This window comes from Tachypleus tridentatus, chromosome 6, assembly GCF_004210375.1.
Source record: "Tachypleus tridentatus isolate NWPU-2018 chromosome 6, ASM421037v1, whole genome shotgun sequence".
Taxonomy (NCBI): Eukaryota; Metazoa; Arthropoda; class Merostomata; order Xiphosura; family Limulidae; genus Tachypleus; species Tachypleus tridentatus.
In genome coordinates this window covers 127,037,150-127,056,313 of record NC_134830.1, presented here as the reverse complement: position 1 = coordinate 127,056,313, position 19,164 = coordinate 127,037,150, and the positions used below count along the sequence as shown (strand labels likewise).

General features: G+C 32.3%; 1 protein-coding gene across 2 annotated transcripts in view; it reads left to right on the top strand.

Moving 5' to 3' along the window:
- The window catches only part of LOC143253613 (RRP12-like protein), a 137,226-nt gene extending 135,631 nt beyond the window's left edge, over window positions 1–1,595 (top strand). For both annotated transcript variants that reach the window (XM_076507730.1, XM_076507731.1), the window contains exons 34-35: window positions 1,123–1,205; window positions 1,393–1,595. In XM_076507730.1, coding sequence (XP_076363845.1) covers window positions 1,123–1,205; window positions 1,393–1,504 — 195 coding nt within the window. In that variant the 3' untranslated portion in view covers window positions 1,505–1,595. The remainder of the gene's footprint in view (window positions 1–1,122; window positions 1,206–1,392) is intronic.
- Window positions 1,596–19,164: the final 17,569 nt, after the last annotated feature.

The window sequence follows — 19,164 nt, the reverse complement described above, 5'->3', positions numbered from 1 at the left end:
ATTTATGATTTTTTTGTTCTTCTGCTGTATGTATAAAACCTAAAAAAATATTTCATATCTTTCACATGCAAAATTTTAAAAGATTTAGTAGGTTTAGCAATTTATATCAAGCAGCAACTAAATTCAAAGGTCATAGTTAGAAGCAATAATTGTTTGCTTTACTTCTTTATTTACTGTTCTACATTTTAAGAAAAATAGTTTAATAACTTATTCCTCAACAGTAATAATCTATATAGACATATAATGTATAATAATTGAAATGTAACTGTTTGTCACAAAATATTACTAGCCCTCTAAAACAATGCCAAGACAGGGTCATTTTGTACAGAGTAGAGGTCAGTTTCATATTATTTTATATGACAACTTGAGTACACATGTATCACATTGCTTCAAATTCTGTAGTGTTAGGTAGGCATGACTCAAAAGTCAATATAACAAAGAGAATAAATATATATATAAATGTATAGTGTTATGAGATTTAAGCTATTTAGTCTAAACACTTGTGTTCTTGAATAGTCATTTTAGAGCAAAAAAGCACAGTTGATATTTTAAAAATTTTATGGTGGTTTTGAGGTCAGTAAAATTTACAGACCCCATATAATTAAGTTTGATAAAATAACAGATAATGTATAAAGTGTAACTGAAAACAAATATTTCAACCTTCTTAAGTAATCTTCAGGTTAACAAAGAAGATGACCCAACAAGGTCAAAACGTTGTTCTCTACTTTATTTCAATAAAAGTTTTAATACCCATACCAGCTGTCATCATGGTGAAATTTGATATTTTACATTAATTTGAAAACAGTTTACAAAAGGAACGTTATCAAAAGAAATTACTAGCAGGAAGACTAAGGGTGACCCAGTGGTTCACATGGTGAACTATGGATCTGCAGGGCCATGGTTATTTAGAAGGTTGATGGTCAGGTTTTATTACTTTGCCAAACAAGAGTAATCCAAGAGTTGGCAGTGGGTGCTGAGGACTAGCCTGCCTTCTCTCTGGCCTATCACTTTAAAATTAAGTAAGGCTAGTGTAAATAGATGTAATAAGTTTTATGTAAATATCTGAAGACAAAAAAAAAAATTATATTCATAGTATATATTGTAACTTTTCTTCATCAACAGAAGGCATGTGGTGACATGAAAAAGAAAGGGCAATATGATCCTTATGCTTATATCCCTCTGAATAGGCACACTTTAAATAGAAGGTAAGAAATCCAAAATGTATTTGGCATAGCTAAACAATTAATGCAGTGAACTGTTTTTCTGCTTTGGTGTCTTTTTATGGATAAATTACATAGTGACTTGTTACTTTTAATTTTAATCACTACCACAATTATTCCAATGTAATTAGTAATGTTAGTAATTTCTACTAAATGTTTTTAATTTTTATAGGAAAAAGGTCAAGTTTGCTGGACAGTTCAAGAATTTAGTGTCAGCATCTAAAAAAGGTGCACAGAAAGGAGCTAAAATAAAAATAAGAATGAATAAAAAGAGAAGAAAATAATTATTTAGTTGCTTCTTTAAATAACCATATTTTGTACAGCTCCTTTATTTGGAATGTTATATAAACATGAATAAATCAAAGTTCTCTGATACTCTTCTCTGTAAGTTTGTTATTAATCTTGTACCATAATTTAAATGTTTCTGACATACATGTGTATCTGCTATTAGGAACATTCTGAAAAGAGAAATCTGGATTTCATGCAAGAATCACTAATTTATTCATTAATTAAATAATGCTGGAAATTTATTTAGTGTCCTGTCTTATAATTTTACTTTTAGATACCACAAATTTTATAAAGTAAAAATACTGTAGAACACGGTTGGTTATAAACATCAAATATTTGTGATGATATGTTTGTGCCAAAGTTTCTGCTTTAAGTGGACTTTGAATAATAAGTAGATAATATACATTGCTTTTCTTATGTACTTGTGTGAATAGTAAGAACAATGATAATGCTGAATTATGAAACTCTCAACAAGATAAGATGTAACTAAAATAGTTTCATATTTTTAATCCATCAAATGACAGGAAGATGATCATATTACTTCATTTAATAAAGATTATGCTTATAACCATAATATGGTGGTTATAATTTGAGAAAAAGAAGAAATAAAAACATTAAAATTCAGATGCCCTTACTAATAGATAAATCATGTAAGTGATTAAACTTGATTAATACCAAAAGATTTTACAAGGTAAGAACAAAGTTAGGGTAAAGTGATTTTAGCCAGAATTTTATTTCACAAATGTAATGGAATTGGTAAATGTAATTTCTTCTTCAGCTTTTGGGTAAATATATAATTATAACATATATAACACAGAATAAAAAAAAAGAAGTGAAACATAATACATGTCACTCTTAACTTATGTGGCAACATTTCATGTTTCTGATCTCAATAGTTGGTTGTGTCATTATTAGAAAATATGCCATATTGTCTGTTGTCATATGACAGACTAATTATTATACTTTTATGCCATACTCTTGTACATGGCACATAAATAGGTGACATGAAGATTTCAAAGTTTCCTCCATGAAGATAATTTTTGCATTGTACACTTTACCAGTGTAACATAATTGTTCTACTGCAATACCTCTCTTGTTTTTGATGTTTCTTTGATTTTAATGCTATAAGTTTTACATTTTTTCAGAATGTATTCTGTTCACACAAATTCGATACATTGCTGTTGCAAAAAAAACAACTAAAACAAAACGTGTAACAGGCCTGTAAAAGACTCAAACTGAAAGTCTGTCTTCTGTTAACTTATTAAAACAAAAATTTCATTCTACAGAGTTGGTATGTTATATTAAAACTGTTTTCAATATGTAGTACAGCAACTAATGACAACCACAACCAATATGAAGTCATGATGGAACAAAATATATCAGAACTACATTTTTCATGCTACTTGTTTTTTTGTAGGTAGTGTAATGTTACCACAATTTAGCCTTTTGGTGAGGGTATGTAAAAGCCCTTTCTAATGGTAAATATTCATGCACTCATCATAAGATGTGTTCAATTCAGGAATTCCAAATTCCAAGAGAGGAATGTCCCTTGTACCTAATGGAGTGGAGAAATGGTTATTAAACAGTTTAAAGACCCAGGCCATTAATAACAAGACCTACAGTAAGCCTCTCCCTAGCCCTATGTAGGCAAAGTGTGATATCTTGTAATAGATGAGAATCTGCAAAAACAAGTCTGTGGCATAAACTGTTCATGTGAACTAGGCAACAATGTAAACTATAATCAAGAAGGATCTCCATCTGGAAAAACTTGTACACAGGTTGCTTCCACATGAAATGGAGGAATATAAAACCAACTGAAGGAACCTGTATGAACTGTACCTAGCCATAGCAAAACAGCAATATGTTGTGCCACTCAACATATATATGCCGTTTGTAACGCGTGTCTTGCAACCTTCTACTGGTCAGTGGGTGAAAACATATTTCTATTATGTTGTATGTAAAATTGGTGCACAACAAATGATATTGCAGTAGAAGATACACAGGCAGAGTAGGTATTATAAACAGGAAAATAGCAAAGGAAACTTGAAGGAAACAATAGTTTTCTGGACAAAGTGGTTATGCAAAAACTGCTTAGAATCAGTTTAAATATTGTGATTAATAAAAAAACATTTGTTGGGCAGTTGCAAAAAGAAATCTGTAGTATCAGTTTTGTAGTTAAATAAAATTATTTCAATTTTTAATGGAGTGACAATTGTTAAGATTATGTTTAAGAAATTTATATAAATTTTCTTGAGTGCTATAAGAAGTCTTTTTCTCTCCTTTCATTGTCTTTCTTAAGCAAGGTCTAATTAACTAAACCAACAGTGCAAGTTGTATCCTATCAAGGGTTATATTCCAAGGAACTCTGCATGGTGCTTGCTTTGAAGGACACACATCTTTAATATCTATATTATACTGGTGATGCTGTTTCTTACTGGATGGCTATATGATCCAGCAAATAGATTGGCAGATTCCATTGACAAATTTGTGCATTTACTATTCCAATCTACACCTAACCTGTATGTTTCACCGACAACCACAAATATCAGGTCATCCATAAAGTAATGGCTGATTTAGGTTCGGAACAAGAGAAAGGATTTCAAATGTTTTTAATGTTATCTAATCAATAATGCATGTTCCATAAATATTAATTACCTCCTTATGACGATTCACAAGTTTCAGAATGCTGCTTCTATAAAATTCTTGGGGTTTAGAGGAAAAGGATCTAGAGAAGGTAGTTTCGACTTCTTCATGTGCTCCAAGCTCTTTTTTTTTCCATCAAGACAGTTCTGCAAACTTCGGAATGGATGATAATCAGGTGGAACAAGATCTGGAGAATGAGGGGGATATGGAAGTTTTTTCCAGTCTAACTCTTCATTGTTTGCAGATGTGATCCGTGATGTATGGGGCCGTGCATTATCCTAGTGTAACACAACACCTTTACGATTGATCAAAGGAGGCCCCTTCTCTTTCGGTGCAACATTCAAGAGAGCTAACTGTTGACAATAGAAGTCTGATGTAATCGTTACATAGAGTGGCAGCAACTCAAAGTGGATGACACCAACAATATCCCACCAAACGCTTAACAAGACTTCCCCAGGGTAGAGGTCCATTTTGTACTTAACAATTTAATAAAACATACGTATTTCATCTCCAGTCGCAAACCTGTTTGTTTGTAAACCTGTTCTTAAAAGGTGCGTTATGTTCACGAGAGCGCAGAAAAGGTTGGCTTCTGTCAAATCATGGAGACCCATTTTCAAAGTTTTTGACACCTTTCCATGCTGTTATAGATGATGGAGAACTGTTGAATTAAGCTTACGTTTATGATAATTTACTACGAATTTGTATGACGACACAGTTACACTCGTCTAGCATTAACTACCCTAGTAGTTTCAGTAGCTTACCCTTCGTGCACTATATAGTACAGATATGCTTAAAATCCCACTAGATTACTGTTATAATTAATTTATGAATTTATACTTCTTTTATACATTTTCATTATCAGTTTCAATTTTGTAATCTACAGTGAAACCCCTCAGATTCGATCACCCCTTGAAAGCGGTAATTCAATCACAGTCCCATTTTTTGTTTAGATAATCCCCAATTATGTACAGTGGAACCCCTATAATCAGGTCATTTTGTCTCAATCCCGAAGGTGGCCGCTGCAGAGGGGTTCCACTGTATTTATATACTGAGATATTTAACAAAAAGAACAAAAACGAAAAAGTAAAGAAAGGAAAAAAAAGCTATGAATATTATACTAATTCTAAACGTCTAGTGCATGGTGGTCAGGTTGATTTATATTTCTTAAATATGTATTCATTGGAAAGAGGTACTTACGACTATGTCCATCATGTGCGCAGTATCTGTCGAGATCTCACAATAAACCATTTTTATCCAAATTCTTATTAAAATAATTCACTGTTTTATGCAAGTCTATCGGATATTTTCTCTGTGTTTGCATACTTGTGCATGAATGAAAGAACTAGGGGTACTTTATAAGCTGAAGTTAAGATTGAATTTTGTATTTTTCGTAGTTTGTTTGATTGTTTTTGTGATATGTTTATCCAGGTTCGACATGTGTATTATATAATGGGTCTTGTGTATTGTTTATATATTTTTATCATATAATCTGGTGATGTGCCATGATTTTCACTTAATAGGCTTCTTGCCTAATTTGCTCTTTTCCAGATTCTTGTTAGGATATTGTTAGTATGCTGTATTCACGTTAATTTGATATCGTAAGTTATTCCTAGAAATTAAACCAAGGAAGCAGTCCGTAAAAGTGATCCGTCATGCATAACTTTCGTCGATGTTCTTTCAGTAGTTTTAGTCTGGTGAATAGTATTAGTTGGTTTTTGGGAATATTTATCTTTATTTTATGTTTCTGGCAGTATTCTTCTAAGTTATTCAAGATTGGTTGTAAGTTTGTTTCTACTATTTAAAAGAAGGAAAACTTTTCGAGACTGCCACATGTGTGGCATCTAGTGGCCTGTTAGTTCCGTTGGTTAATGTCGTGCTAATAACGCGAAGGTTGTGGTTCAATCCCCATGTAGGTCAATTATAAGTGATTAACTTTACGACAGATTTTGTGATTCCCAACGAAGACACCAACCTTGCAAGACTATTTTTACACTCTTCTTACATGATGTTTTCATTGCGTGGACCTACTTTACCAATCCCGCCGTTAATCGACGAAGTTATGCTTCCGCAACTCTCGGCGTTATAAATCGCCACATTCATCGGCGAGGCAAAGCATGGTGCTATCATCGACCCTTCCATAATCCGAATAATACGCCGAAGCGTATTAAATTCTCCTCCATCCTTCTACACCAGCAGTCTCATCATACGTATGCAAACATTGGAATACAGAAATCTAAGGCAGTTAGTCAGTCACAGAACGACCGATTCTCTGTTTTTCTCAAAGGATTTTATTCCACAGAAATCAAACACTCCCTAGAAAGCCAAAGCCAGATCGAGATATTCACCGTCCACAGAATAATCTCCAAAAATTTCAATCAGTCTACCAAATTCATCAAGATAGTAACTACTTCGAAGCACATTGCTGACTACGTTTTACCCAACGTATGCTATTACCATTTATTCCATTTCAGTGCCGATAGCCCTCGCCGTCGCTCATTCAAGTCAAGGATACCCAAACCCGCCATTCAGCCACAAAATACTCCACCAACTAACAACTCACAAAACCCAGTCATCGATCCAACACAGCTCAAGAAACAATCAACCAGCAAGATTACCCAAACTGATTTCTACAGTAAACGTTCACAAAGCACTCAGTCTACAACTCTAGATATCAATACGTGTGACGCCTCAGGTTTTACTGAACAGTTCTGTACAAAAACGAAGAATTTCAAACCAACATCGCTAGCAACCACCAAGCAATCCAGTCAGAAGAAGACAACAAGCGAATCACCAGAGCCTCTAGCAAACCTCCGCAAGAAAACCAGACAACTGTACCAACTACATCATCCACACGGTCTTCCAGATACCTGGGACCATTGTCCCACAAGAGGTTGATAATGATCACACCAAGGAAGATTACCAACGTCGGTTCTCTTGAACCAAACCTCACCGACTTCCTACAAACGTCAAACACTAATGTGTGTTGTTTCATACGTACCCCAGCTATTTAATGTTAGCTTCCGTGTATCTGTTTTCTTACAGGTTGCTTCCGGGCACGGTCAGGGCATTTCTATTCGGCGCCCTGCCCGTAAAAGTGGGTTTTCTCGGGGTACTCCCGCTTCTTCCCCTCAGCAAAATTCAGTTTCTTTGGATCCCAGCCCTGAAAGAGGCCCGTCTTTAAGTATCTAATTTTTTTTAAAAATTAAAGCTATATGTGTTAACTGTGCCGACGTGCTTGCTTTGCCTCTCTTTGCTCTTTCCGTTGTTACCACAACTATGTCAATAGATATTTTCGAGAGAATGTATGCTGCAGCTACTCGTCTGGCTCTTCACACGCATTCCGGCTAGCCGAACGCTTTTCACAGCTTCGACCGACGCTCGTAGAGATCATAAACTGTCTACGATAACTAAGGTAATTTACTACCACCACTCTTGTGTAGTAAATAAGTGTAACTCAAGTTCGGTTCATAAGTTTCAAATTATGTGCTTAATTACCTCCAGCCGCGTGTGGGGTGATGAGAAACCAGAGTTTTAGACTGCTCCGGTTTATTTTTCGTTCCCCATCGGGGTAACGAAATAATTTAACCCAAATATCTACCAAGAAGAAACACCATGCAGGCTCGTTGACATACCAATGTTTCGAATATACCGGGAGTATTGCTTAGTGAGTGCTCATGGCTATCGAAGTAATATAATTAGCCAAACTTTTTGACAAGGCTGTAATTGTTTTTAATGTATAAATAATTATTACGTCATTTTTATTTTTTGCTTTTAGGTATCTACAACACATTAATTTTCAATATTTTTATATTTTTTACTTGGTTCATTTTTGGAGTATAAATTTAATACTTTGTATACTTGGCTTGTTTCGTCTGTAATCAAATCATTGTATTTTGTATATGCGGCCTTGCATGGCCAAGCGTGTTAAGGCGTGCGACTCGTAATTTGAGGGTCACGGGTTCGCATCCCCGTCGCGCCAAATATGCTCGCCCTTTCAGCAGTGGGGGCGTTATAATGTTTCGGTCAATCCCACTATTCGTTGGTAAAAGAGTAGCCCAAGAGTTGTCGGTGGGTGGTGATGACTAGCTGCTTTCCCTCTAGTCTTACCCTGCTAAATTAGGGACGGCTAGCACAGATAGCCCTCGAGTAGCTTTGTGCGAAATTCAAAACAAACAAACAATTTTGTATATATCTATTCAAAATGCAACTAATTACTCATAAAGTTATAAACCTGTTTTATGTACATGTAAACGTAAATACGTGTACAATAACAAATCCCTCTCATGACACAATTGTTCACAGCGTTCCAAAATGTTCCAAAACAACATTTTATGTGTTTATAATTAAAGGATGTATGTATTGGTTCGGTGGCAACTGATCAATAACCAAATCAGCGACAGTAAATGATGTAAAAAGATAGATTGTCGACTAGATAAGTTGTCGAAATAAAAACTAGTCGAAAAACCAATTTGTCCACAGCACGCTGTGAACAATTGTGTCATGAGAGGGATTTGTTATTGTACACATATTTACGTTTACATGTACATAAAACAGGTTTATAACTTTATGAGTAATTAGTTGCATTTTGAATAGATATATACAAAATTGTTTGTTTGTTTTGAATTTCGCACAAAGCTACTCGAGGGCTATCTGTGCTAGCCGTCCCTAATTTAGCAGTGTAAGACTAAAGGGAAGGCAGCTAGTCATCACCACCCACCGCCAACTCTTGGGCTACTCTTTTACCAACAAATAGTGGGATTGACCGTAACATTATAACGCCCCCATGGCTGGGAGGGCGAGCAGGTTTGACGCAACTCGGGCGCGAACCCGCGACCCTCAGATTACGAAGCGCACGCCTTAACGCGCTAGGCCATGCCGGGCCCCACATAAAATGACCCTTTAACATAGAAAACAACTATTCACACCTCTAGAAATACCCTATGACAGTGAGAATTACATACTCATGAAAAAAAATTGTACTGTGCATACTGAAGCTGTTGCTCAGTGTAAATTCGAAATGTGCCATAATCCATTTATAATACAAGAAAATATACCATTAAAAAAATGTGTGTCTGTATACGTATATGTATGTGAAGATAAACAAGTTTAAGTGACGCTTTCACTCAGACAAATTGAAATACAATCAAGGTAGAAGCAAAATGCGTTACAAGGACGAACCTTGGCTCAGAAAGAACCAGTTAAAATACTTCATAAAATTAATGAAATGGAAAAAGTTGAAAGATTGTTAAATATCCTCACTGAATTGAAACACACCATAGCCAAATTTTTCACAGGAAGATATATGTGGTTATCAAGAAGGAAAAGAATGAACAAAAACTGCAAAATACAACCCTCGGATACAAACTAAACTAAAATAAAATGAAACACGTACATTTTAAAGTTAATGAAAGAATGAATACGAAACACCTCATTCGCAACTTCTCTATGATCATTATTGTTTCTTGGTTGGCCACTGTTATGATATTCAGATCTATCCTAAGTTTGGTTAAGGTCTGAGTAGTATACCTTTCCTTGAACTGAATAGGAATTGGTATCCTCTTCGGCACGTGGTGTTCCTCTCATTATTGAAAGCCCAAGTATTAGTCCAACTGACAACCATTTACTGACAGTATCTTTTCATAATTTAAAGTTGGTCTAGAATGGGGCAATTTGTTGCCTCCTTAGGTAGCGTGAACATAGTTCCATTCATAACATTCTCTAGTACTGCCTTTTGGGTTGCTTGGCCAATGAGACATTGTCCTTGGTCAAAGCTTATAAGCCCCTTCTGATTACAGTTTAGGCATGCTAAAAGACTTAAAATCATGGTGTAGTTTGAGAGAGAAGATCCAAAAGAGTCTTTGCTGTCAAAATCTCTGTAGCTAAAATAAAAATAAGAATGAATAAAAAGAGAAGAACATAATTAGTTAGTTGCTTCTTTAAATAACCATATTTTGTACAGCTCCTTTATTTGGAATGTTATATAAACATGAACAAATCTAAGTTCTCAGATACTCTTCTCTGTAAGTTTAGGTTATTTATTTTGTACCATAATTTAAATGTTTTTGACATATGTATCTGTTATCAGGAACATACTGAAAAGAAAAATTTCGATTTCATTCTAGAATCACTAATCTATTCATTGATTAAGTAATGCTGGAAATTTATTTAATGTCCTGCCTAATATGGTGGTTATAATTTGAGAAAAAAAAAATTAAAATTCGGACGCCTTTCCTAACAGATAAATCATGTAAATGATTAAACTTGATTAATACCAAAAGATTTTACAAGGTAAGAACAAAGTCAGGTGTAAAGTGGTTTTAGCCAGAATTTTATTTCACAAATGTAATGAAACTGGTAAATGTAATTTCTTCTATAACTTTTGGATAAATCTATAATTATAACATACAGAACACATAATAAAAAAAAGTGAAACAATACATGTCACTCTTAACTTATGTTGCAACATTTCATGTTTCTGATCTTTATTGTAGGTTGAGTCAATATTAGAAGATATGTCATATTGTCTGTTGCCATATGACAGACTAATTGTTTGACCAGTCTCATAACACCCATAAAAAACAAATTGGGAAATTACTACAAATTGTACTTTATTTTCTCTAGAATGACAACAAATTCTAGAGAAAACATAAATGTTTAAGCTAAATAGCTTAAATGTCATGACATTATATATTTTATATATATTTTTATTATATTGACATTTCAGGCATTGCTGGTTAACTTGATAGAAGATACAGTGATGTGGCATATGTGCACTTATGTTATAATTTCCAAGAATATAAAACTAACCTGCCTTGGCTATGTTTTAAGTGGACTAGTATTTTGTAAAATACAGCACATTTCGTTTATAGTATGTTATATATGTATATACATTATTACTATTTACAAATAAGTTTTAAACTTATTTTTCTTAAAACATAGAACAGTAGATAAGCAAGTGAAGTATAGCTTTATCTCATCTAGTTAAATTTTTGTACTTGTCTGCTGCTTGTTGTAGATTGCCAAGTTTTAATTAAATATGTGGATAATGTGAAACAAAATATTGGTTGTCAGGTATATTGAAACCATAGGATTCCATTATAATTTATTAACCTTAGTAATGGAGCTATATTTGGGTCAAAGAAAATATGAAATTTTGAACAGGCTAAATACTCAGCTTACCAGCATGAAGGATTGTCTTGAGATAAGGAGACAATGTCATTAGATTTGAAAATGGCTGAGAAAACTACTAGTGGGACATTCTGAACTTTTAATTGGTTATTCACAGGCCATTTATAATTTAGTGTACATGTGTTTCATTCAGCACATTAGCAATATCTTGGCATTAGAAAAGATGGGGAGGTTTTTGTGTTTTAGCCTTTAAGTATCAGTAATTTGAATTCCTACTTTGTACTAAACCACAAATTTTGTATTTTGACATCACAAACATAACTTGAACCAGTGCTGCATTCAACATACCACTTGGCACACAAAAATCAATGTTTTGGTGTTTTTTTTATATTTATTCTTCAATTAAGAAAGTAAATAATGTATAATATAGAAATTAGATTTATATTCTATAGCTTGATACCTAACTTAATGACATAAGTTCTTAAAATAGTAGTTCAATAAAAATTTGAATGTGAGTCAACAGATTTAATGACAAGGCTTGGACCTGCGACCTGTTATGAAAGAGTTTAGATTGTTTCATACTGTATGCTAAGTTTTGAGGAAGAAAAGGTAAAATCAAGTGTTTCACTCTTTATGCTGAGTGTTGAGTATGTTTGTGTGTTTTTCTTATAGCAAAGCCACATCGGGCTATCTGCTCAGCCCACCGAGGGGAATCGAACCCCTGATTTTAGCGTTGTAAATCTGGAGATATACCGCTGTACTAGTGGGGGGCTGAGTGTTGAAGAGCACGAGTTAAAGCTGAGAGCATCACTGTATCCTAAGTGTTGGAAGTTAGTTTGTAAAGTACTTAAAAATTAAAATTACTTCTGATATTTAGCACACTGAACATTGTTGTCAAAATGATTGGTGTCAAAGATCATGGAATTTACTTAATTTATTGTGGAGGTTGACAAAAAATATAGGAGAGATAAAAAAAATTTAATAAATCAGAACTCAAGAAACATAACACTTTCAGCAAGTATACCATCTTAAAACACTAGTGTTATTAGGTTGTTTCATACTAGAAGAAAATTAGTATGTTTTGAAGTGTCAAAAGTTTGGGTAAAAATCTTACAAATTATTCAAACATGTAAAGAGAAAAGAACAATTCTGTGTGGAATTCTTCTTGTGTTTGTTTTCCTAAATACATTTGAGATTGTTTGATAATTTATCATAACTTTCTTTTTAAAGTAATTTTACAGAGTGTAAAATAATTAGAAAATTGAACTTTATGGATATTTTTGTTGTTATTGTGCTTATAAAATAAAAATGATTATTGATTTGAATTATATGAGATTTGGGAAATCCTTGCTCTAAAGATAAACAGATTTGTAGTTTATTTAAGAATCAAATATTTAAAACTAACAAGTTTTTTATAATTTTAATACAATTTCAGTGTAATCAGCTAATACCTACAATTTAATTCTAAAATAAGCCAATGGATTGAACAGTTTTTAGAAGTAATCTTACTGTTTGTTTCACTTATTTTTTAAGTAGTTTAAATTTCTAAGTTTGTCTCCTAGCAAATGTAGATTTTATACAAGATTGAATTTTCCATCTGAAACTTGCAAGATGATAAAAAGACAAAGTAAATATTTGCCTTGTAATTCATAATAATAGCTGATATAAATTGTTTTTACAAACACTGTAGTATTATTCTTCTGTCTTATATATATGTTTTATTCAGCACATTATTATATTTTAAGCCAAGACTTCGCTGTTTGCATTATGTTTTGGAACTACAAACAAAGCCAAATAAAGATTTTGTAGTGAGAATATTGCCCGAGGTAGGAAAGATGTTTTAATTTTTATCTTTTCATGGCATTATAGTTTTATTTACTATTGTCTTAGTAATTTAATTTATATTTATCTAGCTATTCAATTCTTATATTTTTTAATTAAATGAACGTGTATTTTTTTTCTTTGGTACATTTCAGCCACTTTATATATGTTTAACAACTTAGACATACTATTTCTTAATTGTTATAGTTATTCTGTACCCCATGGTAAGTCATGTAATGTGTTTACAGTGTTTAAACAGTGCACAGGTTGTGTTGCAGTAATAGATCTTGATATACATTTTGTTTATATACTTTCCATTTATTGGTTATCTAACTTTGCAACTTGAGGTAGCACTTTTTTTTTTCACCTTACAATGCAATAGTTGAAATCTGTTGCTTTGAGCTTTGTCAGTTCTCCTGTGATAAGGAGGAGAGCTGTACAAATTAGGGTTTTATGTTTTTAGATGTAGGAAACAAATAATTAATAAAGAATGTAACCTTGGAGATGGCAAGGATTCCTAAAATTGTGAGTGAACATTAAGGGCTACTTACAAATCAATTCATTTTTGTTGGGGGGGGGATTCGTTGTATCAGTGTCATATTGCTGTATAGAGAATGAGTTTACAAAGTGCTTTTGAAAGGTCGATTTTTCTAAAGCACTTGGATTATTGGATATTTATCATTTTATATCAAGATTTATTGAACCTACATGTTTTTCTGACATCACTCATATTAGCTAATAGAAGTACAGTTTATTTCTGCTTCAGTGGATTTTAAACATTTAAAAACAAATGCTTGTATAATGTTATTAGAGTTAAACTGGTAATAATTATGTTTAATATTTGATGCATTTTATTTCTGAAAAATAGAATTGAATATTTTTAAGGCATGGGCAGACAAGATCTTTGGGATTATTTTGAATACACTCACTGCTGAAGTTTAGCTGTTGTTTTTGGTACATGTCAGGAATAGTTGTGCTTATTTCATTCTTGGTTTTTGATACTGGGCTTTTGTTTCTGTTATTTGTCAGGCAGTATCTGTGTTTATTCTAATCATATTCCAGTACTGACTGCTAATGTGTAGTTTTTGTTTCTGGGACAGTTCATAAAATTGCTGTGCTTATTTCAGCTATGACTACTGGATTTGGGTATTTTTGTGTTACAGTTTAGGTAATAGTTGTGCTTATTCTAGTCATGACTACTGAAGTTAAGCTTCTGTTTTTGATATAGCATAGAATGTATGTGCTTATATGGATGTTTTCATGAATGATTAATGTTAGATGTCTTTGGATTACAATATCACTTAATGTTACCTCAATGAAAACAAAATAATTTAGAAACTCCTTCATAACAGTTGCTTCACAGTTGTAAAATAGAAAAACCAAAAGGTTTAACTTTCTTTATTATTTCTCAATTCAAATATTTTTATCATAATCTCCTTTGAAAGTTGTAGAGTTATAGATTAACTCTATGTGTGGAGTATTATTGTTACGATAGTGAGAGTAGTGTGTGCATTGAATTTCAAGTTGAGAAGCAACTTGAAAAACTATTGGAAAATATTTTGTATACTTTACTGCTGTAGTACACAAAATTGGATTTTAAGCAGGTTTGAGTAAAGTTGAATATTTTAATAGTGTTAACATGGTGGTCTCTTTTATTAAGAAATATACATAAGCAATTTCTAAAAGTCTGTTTTCTCTGTTGATTGTTATTAGTCTTAGTATATAGTCCCAGTGATCAAACAGAACTTTTCCGTTTGTTATGTCATCAAACAAAGTTACTTTTCTAACATATCTTCTGTTTTTAACACTGTTTTAAGGTAATTGTTTAAGAAGTCTGAATTCGAAAATATTTTCTTAATCTGTTCAATCACTGTGGTGTTTTCACTTAAAACAAAATTATGATTGATAGAGAACTTAAAATGTGTGTTTCACAATTGTCTTAAAAAAAGAAAAGAAACTAATGCACATTGATGAATGTATTTAACACATTTATAATTATCTATTTGTCATAGGCATAGGTGAACCATTGAGCTTTTTCATGAAATATGTCAGTTCTAGCATTTAAATTGTTAGTTGTTGATTGTTAATCTTAAAGATGACAATGCTTAAGATTAACATTTGAGATAAATAAAAAGAAATAACATCATTTTAGCGTTGTATGAAAACATTCAGTTAGTTTTAGTCAGTGTTTGTAACATTTTATCTGTTTCAGAAACTCTCACTGAATATATACAGCTCCTCTTGGGAGGATTAGTTGGAACATCCCATATGATTAGTGCCACTATTTTGTCTTTCAGCAAAGTCCTCTATGAGTTGAAAGGTAACTAAAATTGTACTAAAAGTGTTTTGTAAACATGTGGCTCTTAAATAATTTGGGTGAAATGGTACATAGATATCAGAGAATTGACTAAATGTAAACTATATCTAAGATAATTTTATAAGTAAAATTTAAATGAAAATGAACACTTTAATATATATACTGCTGGCCAAAATCTTTAAACCAATGAACATAAAGAAAAAATATGCATTTTGTGTTGTTAGACTCAACCACTTATTTGAGTAGAGCTTCGAAAGATGAAAATAAGAAAAGGGGAAAAAAAACTTTTTTAGCATTTAATAGGGAAAATGTGAACACTATGAAATTAGCCTAAATACTAGCTGGCCAAAAGTTTAAGACCATACTAAAAAGAAGTCCTAAACAGGGTAAAAAATGCCCAACAAGAGGTCTCAGTGGTGAGTTGCACCACCGTCTTTGTGAATAACTGCAAACATTCGCTTTGGCATGGTCGATATAAGCATTTGCAGAAGGCTGGGTGGAATATTATTCCACGTGGTGAAGATGGCTTCACGAAGATTATGCAGTGTTTGGAATTGACGTCTATTTCTATAGACTTCCCTTGCCATCTACCGCTAAACATTTTCAATGGGGTTCAGTTTGGGAGAACACGCTGGATGGTCCAAAAGAATCACGTTATTCACCATGAAAAAGTCCTTTGTCCTGTGGGCATTGTGGATTGCAGAGTTCCTCTGCTAAAAGATCCAGTCATTTCCACACAAGCAAGGGCCTTCAATCAATGAGGATGCTTTCTCCAACATGAGTCTAACAACATAAAATGTATATTTTTTCTTTATGTTCATTGGGCTTAAAGTTTTGGCCAGCAGTGTATATCTGTGTGAGTAATTAACTCTTTTAACATGGGGTCAGTCACCTCGTAACTAGTTTTTTTTTTTTTATAGTTTTTGTGCCATAGCTTTTTAATCATGAAGTGCATTTTCATGAAATTTAGTAGGTTACCAGTAAATATTACAACACTTTCATATGCAAAATACAGACTGTTTTTATTAAGGTTTAAGTTTTGTTGAGCAATGTTTTTTATGCCTATTTTTGGATGTGTCCTTCATTTTAAGATTAAAAACCATTTTATGGATCAGAAAATATTCAGTTTTCAAATATGAAACCTTTAGAATAATGAAGTAGTTATCAAATATTTTTGAAAAAAGGAACTATATTTTGTCTGTTATTTTCACTATCAAGTGTTTTTACAGGTTTTGTAGATTTGACCAATTTTGTAATAAGCATGAAAAAACTTGGAAACAAATATAAATTATGCCCTCTTCATTCTAGAATCACTACAGATTATAATATGACAACATTAATGTTTAGACAAAATAGCTTAAATCTCATAACATTATACATTATTATATATTTATTAGTTTTGTTATATTTATCTTTCAGCTGTGTCTGGCTAACAGTACAGAAGTTGCAAGGATGCGGCACACGTACACTCTTGATACCATATCCAATATTGTAAAACTGACCTGTAGTCTTTATGAAGTGACTTATCTTGGCTATGTTTTAGTGGACTAGTATGTTGTAAAATACAGTCATATTTCATTTATTATATATTATATGTGCATATTGATTATAGCTGTTGACAAAAACGTTCTTAAACTTGTTGTTTTCAAACATAGAACAGTACATAAAGAAGTAAAGCAAACATTTATTTCTTTTAGTTATGAGATTTTTGTACTCAGTTGTTAAGCATTTTAAAATAAATTTTACACATGGAGGATACAAAACAAAATTTGTTTAAAGATTTTGTATGTACAGTTGAACAATCAAAAGAAAATCATAAATTGCCTTGTCGATACCATAGAATTCCACTATAATTTATCAAGCTTAGTAATTAAGGTGTATTTTTGTCTAAAAACTATGAAATATCTAGCAGACTAAAGACTTGAACCTACCTCATTGAAATCTTGTTTTCAGAAGAATAAGGTGGCATCCTTGAAAATAGCTGAGGAAACCACTAGGAGGAAATTTTGAGCTTTACATTAGTTTTTCACATGTGATCTACAGAAAAAAGTGTAAGTAAGGGATTGCTTCCCTTTCGTGAATATATAATCATATCTTTTTAAACTCACACTTTTTCTTCTGTACATAAATATGTTATTAAAAAGTTTTTAAAAAAGCCTTTAAACCCTTTGTCTCCAGGAGTAAAGTGGTAAGTTTACAAACTTACAATGCTATAAACTGGAGTTTGATTTCCCCATATTGAACACAGCAGATGGCCCATTGTGTGTTTGTTGTTAGAGCAAAGCCATGACTGGCTATCTGCTTTAAATCTTTTCTGGTCCTGAGTAGTGTCATTAATATTTCCTTCATACACTAGAAATAGTTACTTAATTTCCATGAATCTTAGAAGAAAAAATTGCTAAATAGTATCCAGGTTAAAAAGTTTTATTATTTTTTAGATTGTGAAATTTAATTTGTTGAGATACAATGTTTAAAAAAATTAATATTCCCTTTTTGCCATGGAATTTATATTTTATTGTTGCATTTTTTATATATCCTATCAGTTTCAACTTGGTTAATAGAAATTAACTAATTTTTGTAGATACTTTATTTTTCCAGTTGCAGTAGTTGTCACTTCCAGATATATATTGTAAAGACATGGCAAAAACTAGGATCTCGCTGTTACCTAAAGATGTCCCTTAGTACCTTTGTTAGTCTAGATATCATAATTTTTGTTGAAAATGTTTTGGTCAAAGTCAATTTAAATCCAATGTCTTTTATTGTATATACAAGAAGAAACACACAGCATAATATATTGATCAGTAGTTTGCATTACATTATATCACAATAAGACTAAAGTTTTGTGTGTTGTGTTCACAACTGACCTGATTAACCCTGGAGCAAAGGGTTACATTTGTAGTAGAATGTGACATAAGTTGTGCAGTTGGGATGATAATATGTTTCGTTTCCTCTTATTGGAAAGCTGTGGATTGGAAAGATTTCAAAATATTATCATTTTTTTATTGTGATGACATTTAAACTTCTAATTAGTAAGTTATTTTGTAACTGTACTTTGTTTGAATATTATAAATTTATAACAGTAATGTTTGCCAACTACGGATTTGAGTCAATGGAATATTTTGCCATAATATTTAACTCAGCTTACGTGATATTTTGTCATGAGAAAATTCCTATAGATGTCAAACAAGAAAACATTTTCATGAACGAAAAATATATCTCAAGAAGCTATAAAAAATTCACAGATCTGCAGTTTGTTCATAAGTGTTGTGAACTCCCATTGGATTTCTTCGTTCACCTCCACAGGTGCTCCTATTTTTCTGTTTTGAGAAACCACAAATTATTTATAAAACCACTGTTTAACTTTCAGTTGCATAAGTATTGTATTTTCACAGCTGGGATTTGTGAATATTCTTTGGACCATATGATGTGACATGGTGGCAATAAGGGCTTTAATAATAAAATCACTAACAAAAAAGTAAAATTTCTTGGAAAGCAAGATGTGAATCATTACATTTGAAGACATTGTAGATTTCTAACATATAGAAATCTATGCTTTTTGATGACCAGAAAAAGCATTTGAAAAAATCAGTTAATGCATTGTTTACTGGAAAGATTTCTTGAAGTTACATAATTATATCTGGAACATATATTCAGTCTTGTTTTGGAAATTACGCCAAGTAAGTGTTACAAAATGGCAAAATGTCAACTTTGAAACGTTTGAATTGTGAGTTATTAAAATATATTGAA